We start from the raw sequence: 11,261 nt of genomic DNA, 5'->3' as shown, positions 1-11,261 counted from the left end.
GAGATGGATTGGCCAAGTGGCAACATCAATGGACTCAAGTGTGGCAATAGTAGTGAGGTTGGCCCAGGATCGGGCAGTGTTTCATTCTACTATGCAAAAGGTCACTATGAGTCGTTACTGACTCGATGGCACCTGACAACAACAACAATAACTAGTCAAATAGGTATTTCATTAACATGAAATTTGGGTTGATGGCAACTGCAATGTAGTAGTGAAAGTGGTTGGTTGAAGAATTCTACCAACTTCTTTAGTCTGAAACTTATCAAACATGCAATCAAACAGCACTGATAACTGGAATGCAAAGGTTGGAAACAAAGAGGAAGAACGAGTAGTTGGAAAATAGGGCTTTGGTGACGGAAACAATACAGGATATTACACGACAGAATTTTTCAAAACCAATGACTTATTTATTGCAAATACACTTTTTAAGCAGTATAAAAGATGACTACCTACATGGAACTCACAAGATGGAAGACACAGATATCATATTGACTATATCTGTGGAAGGAGACAGTATAAATGCTCCAAATTATCAGCTTAAATAAGAACAGGGGAAGACTGTGGAACAGACCATCAAGTGCTCATATGCATGTTCAGGCTGAAGTTGAAGAAAATTAAAGTAAGTTCAAAAGAGCTAACTATGACTGTCATGTCCCTCCTAAATTATTTTTATTGGCATACTCAGCTATTATGCACAATATAGGACCCTTTCTGTGTGGCACGCCCAAACAGAAATCATTCCTTGGCACATTGGGTGTATAGAGAGGCCCACTGGCTCCCTGTAGTCACTAGAGAATGATCTGTTCCACAACAGAACAAATGCACTAAATAGTTAGATGGTTGACAAATTAGCAACAGTACCATCTTTATCAGGGGTGACTGAGATCACAATGCAAAAGACGTTCCTCATATTTATTGTTCACCCAGAGTTTATCTGAAGAATAAGGGTATATGATAAATCACAAGCAACTGCGTACAAATATTTTTAAATACAGAGAGAGAGATGGATAGGCAAACTAAAACTTTTTTGCTGAGTCCTAATGCTTTTTCAACAGTGGCCTCACTTCCTGGTTTATATCATACAGACTCTCCAATAATGTATGCCATATTAACATGTACCATTTATGGTAACTGGAGGAATCATTTCAAATGAGTTCAGGAAACTCAAATTCAAAAGTAATTATTAACTTTCACACAAACTACAGTAGAGAAGTTCAAAACCAAAAAAATAATTATCAAATAATACTATTTTAATAGGATTCCTGGTGTGGCACTGTAGGGTTAGCAATAGACTGTGAACCACAAGGTCAGCAGTTCAAATCCACCAGTTGCTCCTTGAAAACACTATACAGGGTCTCTATGAGTTGGAGCCAACTCAATGGCACTCAACAACAATTTTAATTTAATTAAGAGAACTAATCCCTTTGACTAAGATGAGTTTAATTACTAAATCATTATAAGTTAAGACTAACGAAAATTAACTTATAAACATCTAAGCAAATTTTTTTTTAAAGGTAAATATTGTGATGATACAACTAAGAAAATCTTATTACTCACTTTATAGAATTTGCATTCACCTGGCGGTTTACAAAATCTGCAGGTATATCAACATAGCAAGTCCCAGGGCGACCATAAATGCTGCTCCTCACGGCCTTCGGTTATTGTAAATAGAAGAATAGATTTTTAAATTCAATCCTTATTATTATATCCCACTTGAAAAGCAATTGAAACTATAAAATAAATGCTAATTTGGGGGATCATTCTTAGAAAGAATAAAAAACAATTTTATTTAAAATTAAAATGCCCCCCCACACCAAAATAAGCTATCAATATGTGAAAAGGCAGAGAACCTTCAATAAAAACCGCAAAGTCAAAGAAGCCAGTACTACATACTGTGTAATTCCAACTGTATGACATTCTGGAAAAGGCTAAGCTATAAAGACAGTGAACAGATCAATGGTCGTCAGGGGGGCCAAGAAGAGAGGGGTTGGGATGAAGAGGTGAGGCACTGGGCAGTTTTAGGGTAGTGGAACTATTCTGTATGAGACTCTAATGATGGATATATGACATCAAGCATTGGCCAAAACCCATAGGACTGTACAACACCAAGTGTGAGCCCTAATGTAAACTATGGACTTTAATCATAATGAATCAATATTGGTTCATTATTTGCCACAGGAATACAAGATGGTACAAGACTTGCCACAGGAATACAAGATGTTAACAGAAGTACTGTGTAGGAGGGAGAGGAGTACAAGGGAACTTTGTACGTCCTGCATAATTTTCCTGTAAACCTAAAACTGCTCTAAAAAATAAGTTCTAAAAGACTGTTCATTAAATGACCTTTATTGATTCTCTTTTAAAGATTGAGCTAAGAAAGAAAATACTTAGGGTTTAAAAATTAATTTTCTGTTATACTTTTATCTTAGAAATTATTCACCAGGCTCTGTCTGCCAATTCTTCCTTCTGGAACATGTACTTTCACCTGCTTCTGAATTCTCATATTTGGTAGAGTTCCCAGAAACAGTGATGCTGTAGTGTGTGTCAAAAGCTTTCTGTAACTCACAGTTTTGAAACAGCTGAAATATAATCTCACATACAAATGTTGGTTAACTAAAATTGATAATATGCTGTTTAGCCAATCAAGAGATGGTCTTATATGTATTAGTCCTAATTTTCAAAGAAAAAAAGAGGACACACAGGGTTTGACTATACATTTTTCTTTACTTGTATATGAATTTTAAAAAATAATCTAAAAAATTAAAGCACAGGAGAAACATAAAAAAAAAACTTATTTTATCTGTTTCTTTTATTAAATATAATGCAGTGATTATCAAATGTGAGTAGCTATTTAATAGTGTCATTTTTAATTACTTGTGCATATTTCTAATTGCTACTCATTCCATTGAGAATAAAATTATCATAGGTTATCAGCAACTGAAAAAAAAAAAAAAGAACAAAGAGTCACTAAGCTGCTACTGCTATGTGCCATCAGGTTGGTTCCGACTCATGGTGGTGGCGGTGGTGATGGTGGTGTGCCGTGGAGTCAGTTCCAACTCATAGCAACTCTGTATAGGGTTTCTAAGGCGGTAAATCTTTATGGGAACAGAAATCATCTTTTTCCCAGGGAGCAGCTGGTGGATTCAAACTGCTGACTTTGCAGTGAGCAGTTTGAGACCAACATGTAACCCACTATGCTACTGCAGTTCCGTAGTCACTAGAAGAACTTGTAAATATTTACTGTACCTTTTCAATAATAGAAGGAATCGCTTCTATGCTGCTTGGCCGGACAGAGAATTTGCTATATAATCTACAAGCTTCAACCTATGTGCAAAGAGAAAATCACTGAAAATTTCACCCACAGATCATATTACTTTTTTAAAGAAAGACAAAATGGTAAATCATTACTGTCTATTAGTTTTAGAGGTGAGATGAAGAAAATGCATTAGCTAGACTTTTTTTAAAATTTTTTATAAAGCCTTTGCAAAGCACAATCAAATTTCTGTCTTAATATAATCCAGCAAGCATATCAAAATAAGATACCATTACAATTCTTAGATATGGGCAAAAATGAAAAAGCTTGGTGACAACCTAGTGTCTCCAAGAACACAAGAAAAGAAGTGTCCTCATGAACTACTGTACTAGTAAGAGTAAAAATAGGAAGGAATATTGACAATGTCAACTACAAATTATAATAAGCATACACTTAGATGCAGCAATTCCAAATCTAGGGATAATACTTGCACTGGGGTATAAAAAATATAAACTAAGGTGGTCACTGAAGCACTATTTTCAGAAAGAAAAAAAAAATCACTAAGGGACTACTTTAATAAGCTATGGTGCATTCACACAGAAGAATGCTATGCAGCTATTTTTCCAGATGTACTAATACAGAAAAGAGCACCAGTATTAAGTGAGAAAAGGAAGGTGTGGCATATGTTATATATGGCTCCACCTACTCTCCCTCCCTTGAGGAGTTCATTTTCCGGCACTATATCTGACAGCGTTTCTCTGCTATTCATAAGGTTTTCAGTGAGTACATATTCGGAAGTCGTTTGTTACTCCTTTTCCTAGTCTGTCTTCATCTGGAAGCTCATCTGAAACCTGTCCACCATAGGTGATCCTGCTGGTATTTAAAATACCTGTGGCATAGCTTCCAGAATCACAGCAACTCACAAGTCACAAACAGTACGACAGACAACACTCCTCTCTCTGTCCAGGGCTAATCACTTTCTGATGCAGCTTTTCACAGGTTGTTTAACGGACATATGATCCTGTGTGTTATCTGAATAGAGGGTGTCTCTCTCCTTTTGGAGAGGGAGCATTGTTGTTGTTGTTAAGTGCCATCAAGTTGGTACTGACTCACAGAGACCCTATGCACAACAGAATGAAACACTGCCGGGTCCCACAGCAACTTCACAATCTTTGCTACACCTTCCCCACTGCTGCTGCCATTGTGCCAACCCATCTCACTGGGGGTCTTCCTCTTTTACTCCGACTCTCCACTTTATCAAACATGATCGTCTTCTCCAGTGACTGACTGGTCCCTCCTCACAATATATATGTCCAAAGTATGAGAGACGAAGTCTGGTCATCCTGGCTTACAAAGAGTACCTAGCTGTACTTCTTGAAACACAGATCTATTTGTTCTTTTGGCAGTCCACAGTACTTTCAATGTTCTCCAACACCATAACTCAAATGCATAAATTCTTCTATGATTTTCCTTAGTCACTGTCCTACTTTTGCATGCATATGAGGTTACTGAAAATACCATGGCTTGGGTCAGGCATACTTTACTTCTCAAACTGACACCTTTGCTCTTCACCATTTTAAAGAGGTCCTGTGCAGATTTGCCTAATGCAATACTTCATTTGATTTCTTGACTGCTGTTTCCTTTAGCGTTGATGGTTGATGCAAGAGAACTGAAGTCTTTGTCAATTTCAATATTTTCTCCATTTACAGTGATGTCATTTATTGGTATAGTGGTAAGGATTTTCGTTTTCTTTACACTGAAGATCTGTGGTCTTTGATCTCTATCAGTAAGTATTTTAAGTCCTGTTTACTTCCAACAAACAAGGTTGTATCATCTGCAGATCTCAGGTTGTAAATGATTCTTCCTCCAATCCTGATGCCACACTTTTCTTCACACAGTCCAGCTTTTTGGATTATTTGCTGAACATACAGATTGAATATGTATGGTGAAATAATAAAGCCCTGGTGCACACCTTTCCTAATTGTAAACCATTTGGTGTTCCCTTGTTCTGTTTGAAGAACTGTCTCTTGGTCTATGTACAGGTTCCTCATGAGCCCAATTAAGTGTTCTGGAATACTCACACTTTGCAATGTTGTCCATGGTTTGTCATGATTCACATGATCAAAAGCCTTTGTGTAGTTGATAAAACACAGGTAAACATCTTTCTGATACTCTCTACTTTCAGCCAAGATCCATCGGACATCAGCAATGATATCCCTGGCTCCACATCCTCTTCTGGATCTGGCTTGAACCTCTAGAAGTTCTCTGTTAACGTATAGTTGCAGCCTTTTCTGTATTACCTTTACTCACATGTAATATCAATGATATTGTCCGATGATTTCTGCATTCCACTGGGACACCTCTCTTTGGAATGGGCATAAGTATGGATCTCTTCAAGCCAGTTGGGCCAGGTAGCTGTCTTCCAAATTTCTTGACATAGATGAGTGAGTGCCTCCAGTGAGGCATCAGTTTGTTGAATGATTTCAGTTTGTATTCCTCTATTTCTGGTGTCTTGTGCTTTGCCAATGCCTTCTGTGCATCTTGGACATCTTCCTTCAGGATCACTGTCTCTTGATCATATGTACCTCTTGAAATGGTTGAACATCAACCATTCCTTTTTGGGACAGTGACTCTATGTAATTCTTTTCATCTTCTTTTGATGTTTTCTGCATCATTCAATATTTTGCCAGGTTTTCAGTGACTAAATATACAGAAGTAGTCCATCTCTTCTTCTTTCTAGTCTGTGTTCATCTGGAAGGTAAGCTGAAACCTGTCCACCATGGGCAACCCTAATGGTATTTAAAATACCCGTGGTATAACTTACAGAATCACAGCAACACTCAAGACACCACAGTACGACAAACTGACAGATGAGTGTTGGAGGAGAGTGTTGTTGTTGTTGTTGTTAAGTGCCATCGAGTCGATTCCAACCCATAGTAACCCTGTACAGGGTTTCCAAGGCAGTAAATCTTTACAGGAGCAGAAAACCTCATCTTTCTCCTGCGGAACAGCTGGTAGTTTCGAACTGCTGAACTAGCGGTTTGCAGCCTGATTCGTAACCATTACGCTACCAGAGCTCCGTGGAGGAGAGTGTTAGAAGGCATTTATTTTTCACTACATGCACCACAACTATTGGATTATTTCCTAACCAGGAACATGAATTACTTCTGTAAGAAAAAATAAAAGAGGTTTGGTATCTGCTCAAAAGCCTGAATACAGACTTTGGTATATCCCCAAATCATTGCAGCAGACATTGTAGAGAAGACTATTTAGGACCCCAAATGTGAACAGCAGTTATTATAAGCTGGCTGCTCTAACCACAGAAATGCTCCTCCTGCAAACAGTCTGATGTTAGTAAGACAGCTCTAGTAGCCCACCAAACACATAACTGCAAGATGCACACCCAAAGAATCCTTGATGAAATAATTTAAGACAGTCTGTGTTTAAAGATACATACGTATTTTAGACCTCTATAAGTCTTTAATATCTGCATTCTCTTCTAGACTATAAAAAGCCCTGTAAGGGCAAGAAGCTGTGTATTGCTTACTCTGTACCCACAGACTCATTTTAATTGTAGCAAAGTTTAGGTTATGTTCTTTTGGACAGTGTTTATTAGTAGTTCATCTCTTTAACACTCAATCCTAGTTTGGGAAAGCAAATCCATGCCATCAGCAGAGAGAAAGCTTATCTTTTTGCTTGCTTTAACAAAACAGCACATTCTCAATTTTTTTCAAAAAAATTAAATTATGTTTTAGCTATAAGCTAAAGGAAAAGAAAGTATGCCATAGCCTATCTTTAATCTTTAAAATCATAACATCATCTATTATAATATCCCTAGTACACTTTTTATTCTGATAGTATTATGGTATCAATTTTATAGATATTGGTGGTGGTTGGTGGTTACGTGCCGTGGAGTCAGTTCCGACTCATAACACTATACAGGGTTTCCAAGGTTGTAAATCTTTACAGGAGCAGAAAGCCTCATCTTTCTCCCACGAAACAGCTGGTAGTTTCGAACTGGTGACCTTGAGGTTTGCATTCCGATTGGTAACCACTACGCTACTAGAGCTTGTTGTTGTTGTTGTTAAGTGCCATCGAGTCGGTTCCGACCCATAGCGACCCTGTATAGCTTAGCCATGTAAAAAACCTGATATGTATGACACAATCATATTTGCCTTTGGTATTTATCAATGTATCTCTCGTCTAAATATACTCTCACTTCTATATAGCTCACTAGGCCTTTCTTCATAGTCTGGAAGTACCAATGAAGCCTACTCATCATGAAGGATCCAGATGGTATTTGAAATACCAGTAGTATCGTTTCCATCACCACAGTAACATGCAAGCCACTATGAACAAAAGACTGACAGACAAGTAGTGGGCCCAGGGTCTATTAGTATTCAGTTGAAGTAGGATTTTCGCTCTGAACTTTTTATTTCTCTAATATCTGAGAAGAATAGTATAAAATCAATTTCATTCTTACATCTTTTTGACTCTTGGAAGATTTATTTCAGAGTCTAAAAGCTTGTTAAAAAGGGGATAATCCTTGGAAAACTGATCTTAAGTAGGGCCTAAGGTCTTTCTCAATATTCATCCTGAGATTGTCTTTTAGTTTAGGAAAATGACTTTCCTATTATCTTAGGAACATCTATTTTGTTTAATTTTTGTTTTGTAGGCATGACTTTTCTTTATTACTTTCCTATAACTCATAATGTGCTGGCAGACCAGAGGAAACGTCTTAGAGGTGGGTACCTGAGGGAACTCCTGAAAGGCTCCCATTGTTTCCTGACTTTGTTCAGAGGAACCACCAATCACAATCAAGGGCCTGAAAGATTAATTTAAAAAAAAAAAAAAACAATTACATTTTTCTTCAAGACTGTAGATAAAGATTTAGAAAGCAACCTGATACAATAACCTTTCTTTTAAAGAAATCTATAAAAACTGGTTTTCCTTTGTCCTTTTTTTGTGATGTTGGTCCTAACTTCTAAGTTGGGTGATATAAAATGAATTTTTGTTCTCTTCCTATTATTCCTAAGATAAGGACAGAAGAAATTTTATACTTTCCTATGTGAGACTATTTGGAAATGATAGGAAAAGTGATATTCCTCAGCAACAAAATTCTTACCTTTCAAGGATGATAAAAAGGGTATCACAAACCTAAACTGCTCATGAAATAAACTAAACTGAGTAATTTTAAATTCCAAAAAACATGGTTTGGAAAAATATATTTTGTTTTAAAATTTTACAACTAATTTTTTCTAACTCAATAAATTATGGGGTTTTTTATGCCTTGCCTTCCAGAAATTCTTTACAATCATATCTTAAAAGAGTATAATTAAACAACAAAATGATGCAATAAAAGGGATTTCTGCTTATCTTGAAGCACAATAGCAGACAAAATAAATTAGTCAAAAATGATATATTTCCTAAAGAAATATAAATCCAACAAATGATCCAAATTTAAGGAGGTTGTAAATCTTTTGGGGAGCAAACAGTCTCATCTTTCTCCTATGGAGCAGCTGGTGGGTTTGAACTGCCAACCTTGCAGTTAACAGTCCAGTGCTTATCCTACAATACCACCTGGGATCTACTCTCTCCACAAAGAGTTGCTATGAATCAGAATCAACTTGATGGCCATAAGTTTGCTTTGGGTTTGGATGAGTCAGAACAGTAGTGGGTTTGGTTGGGTTTGCTTTTGACTTACCTACCTAAATATCTATCTGTGTATCTATCTCTCCAGACAGAACAAATGATAAAGCAAATGATATGTTAACAATAAGTGAAACCCAGCAAAATTATATGCAAGCAGTCTTTTTACTATTTATATTTATTCTTGAAACTTTTCAGTAAGTTTGAAATTATTTCCAAATTGGTTTAAAAAACATATGTACAAATAAAAAGTATCTATGTATTATACACACCCAGTAGACTTTTATTTTTATTATATATGTACAATTGCTTCATGAAGAAAAAAAGAATCAGCAACAATACATAGATACCATTTAATATCTTTGAGCCTCAATTCGTCATCTATAATATATAGGGAAGGGAAATCTCCAGTAGCCCTTAGAGTTCTAAAGTCTATGGTTCCAGAGACTTTAAAAGGATGTGAGGCAGAAATACTGATATTAACTTTTATTCATCTTCTGAGAATTTTATGTCTCTGCTTTTGACCACAAAAAACAGTTTTAATTATCTCCATGAAGTCTGCATCAGATAAGATTAAGAAAGCATCACCAGGATGAGGAAATTAAGTACTGCGGCTTTAACTTAAGCCATTCCCTGCAGCCATTCCCAACTCAGATGAGTGCTTGCTCCACTCAGTAAGTGACAATTTTAAGAGAAGGTTTTCAATAATGAGGATTTGATTACCAACAGTTCATGTTTGCATTGGCCATACCACCCAAGGCGTGGATGAGACCGGGACCAGAAACCACAAGGCATGCTCCTGGCCTAGAAACAAAGCAGAATGTATTAAAAGCAAATATAACAACTGATTCAGAAGGTCTTTATTACAATTGGTAAAACAATCGTTAGCACATTACTTCAATTAAAAAATGAGAAAGATTATATTACTCTCCTTCAGTAATTGAAATGACATTTCACTAACCTCTTCATATTTTATATCTATTATATTGGGGCTAAATCAAGTTGATTGCAGTCAGAACAATTTATTGTAAAGCTAGGTAAACTTTTGTGTGGTAGGGGAGAAAAATGGCTTTTTAGATTTCTTACCCAATAAATATAATGTCATTTGATCTTTGATATAACAGTAATTCTAAAATGGAGTGCTAACCCCCAAATGTCTTTTTATTTAACTTAGATGCTTTGACTTTTTAAGGAAAAGGTTATATCCATATTTACAAAGTAATTTATTTGAATGTGGAACAAAACTCAAAATTATTTAAACACACACACACACAAAAACAGGCTTTCTGGTGAGAAAAAGACTGGAAGAACCCTGGATCACCCTGAAGGTCTGAAACTGAACTCACCCTCGTGGCTCAATTTTCAACCCAACATTAGAGAGGTCTATAGCAGGGACAACACTAGTGAGGTATGCATAACACAGAAGGGCCAATCATTAAAGATCAAAAGAGTAGCATTTAGCTAAGTATAAAATCAGAACAGTTGGGAAAGAAGGTGGAATGGAAACAAGAATCACAGGAAGAAGCAGGATAAGTGATGGCTCATGGAGGGGAATGCAATCATTAAAATGAAACCAAGCACATGATTTGTTAAATGTAAACCTTACAATGTGCTGTACAAATCTTCTCCCAATTCACAATAAAAAGTGTGAATATATATATATATACATACATACCAGAAGAATGTAAGAGTTGTTTTGTTTCTTTTAAATCATTTCTAAATAACGAAGATCTTTCCAAGACAGGCATAAAACCCAGAAATTATAATGGGTAAGACCGACAAATTTGTGTATATATAAAATTTGTTTAGGTGAAAATATTTATTAAAACATCTTAAAATGATAAACTTGGGAAAATATTTGCAAAAACAAGTAATTTCTTTGGAAGCTCTGTTTAAGTCAATCTTTAAGAAACTTAATTATTACCAACTAAATGAAAACTTCTAAAACAATGGTATCTTACAAAATTTTCTGCAACACTGGAAATATACAGTTACACAGTCTGATATGGTAGTCATGCTTATAGCTTAGCTTAAATATTATCTAATTTTAATTCATTTCAATTTAAGTGTATATAGCCTCATGTAGCTAAGGCTACCACACTGGTTAGTGTAATTTTAGAAGTTCATTTTAGTAATAAGTTTAGTAATAACTTTTGACTATGCCCTAATTTTTTTTTTTTTCTTTTTGGTTAGTTCACGTCTTTTATTACTTCACACACAATTACTTGTCTTCTGGTTTATTGAAGCAATAGGTCAGACAACACTTGCCACAGTAATGTCTATCAAAATGGCTGGCCATAAAAAACGCCAGCACCACATTCATCAGAAGGACATTCCTGACGAAGGCGACTAATTTTGC

At 36.0% G+C, this 11,261-nt stretch overlaps 1 protein-coding gene across 4 annotated transcripts in view; it reads right to left on the bottom strand.

The window, feature by feature from the left end:
- Nucleotides 1-11,261, bottom strand: part of HACL1 (2-hydroxyacyl-CoA lyase 1) — a 56,193-nt gene that overhangs the window by 29,888 nt on the left and 15,044 nt on the right. The window contains exons 4-7 of one of the 4 annotated variants that reach the window (XM_006840009.1): nt 9,626-9,706; nt 8,006-8,078; nt 3,247-3,324; nt 1,558-1,652 (exon numbers count right to left, since the gene is read on the bottom strand). In XM_006840009.1, the coding sequence (XP_006840072.1) occupies nt 1,558-1,652; nt 3,247-3,324; nt 8,006-8,078; nt 9,626-9,706 (327 nt within the window). The remainder of the gene's footprint in view (nt 1-1,557; nt 1,653-3,246; nt 3,325-8,005; nt 8,079-9,625; nt 9,707-11,261) is intronic. The other 3 variants (XM_006840010.1, XM_006840011.1, XM_006840012.1) reach the window with 3 other exon arrangements.

This window comes from Chrysochloris asiatica, unplaced genomic scaffold (genome assembly GCF_000296735.1).
Source record: "Chrysochloris asiatica unplaced genomic scaffold, ChrAsi1.0 scaffold00028, whole genome shotgun sequence".
In the NCBI taxonomy this organism is placed as follows: domain Eukaryota; kingdom Metazoa; phylum Chordata; class Mammalia; order Afrosoricida; family Chrysochloridae; genus Chrysochloris; species Chrysochloris asiatica.
The sequence above is the reverse complement of the archived record's forward strand: the minus strand, read 5'-3'. Positions and strand labels throughout refer to the sequence as shown.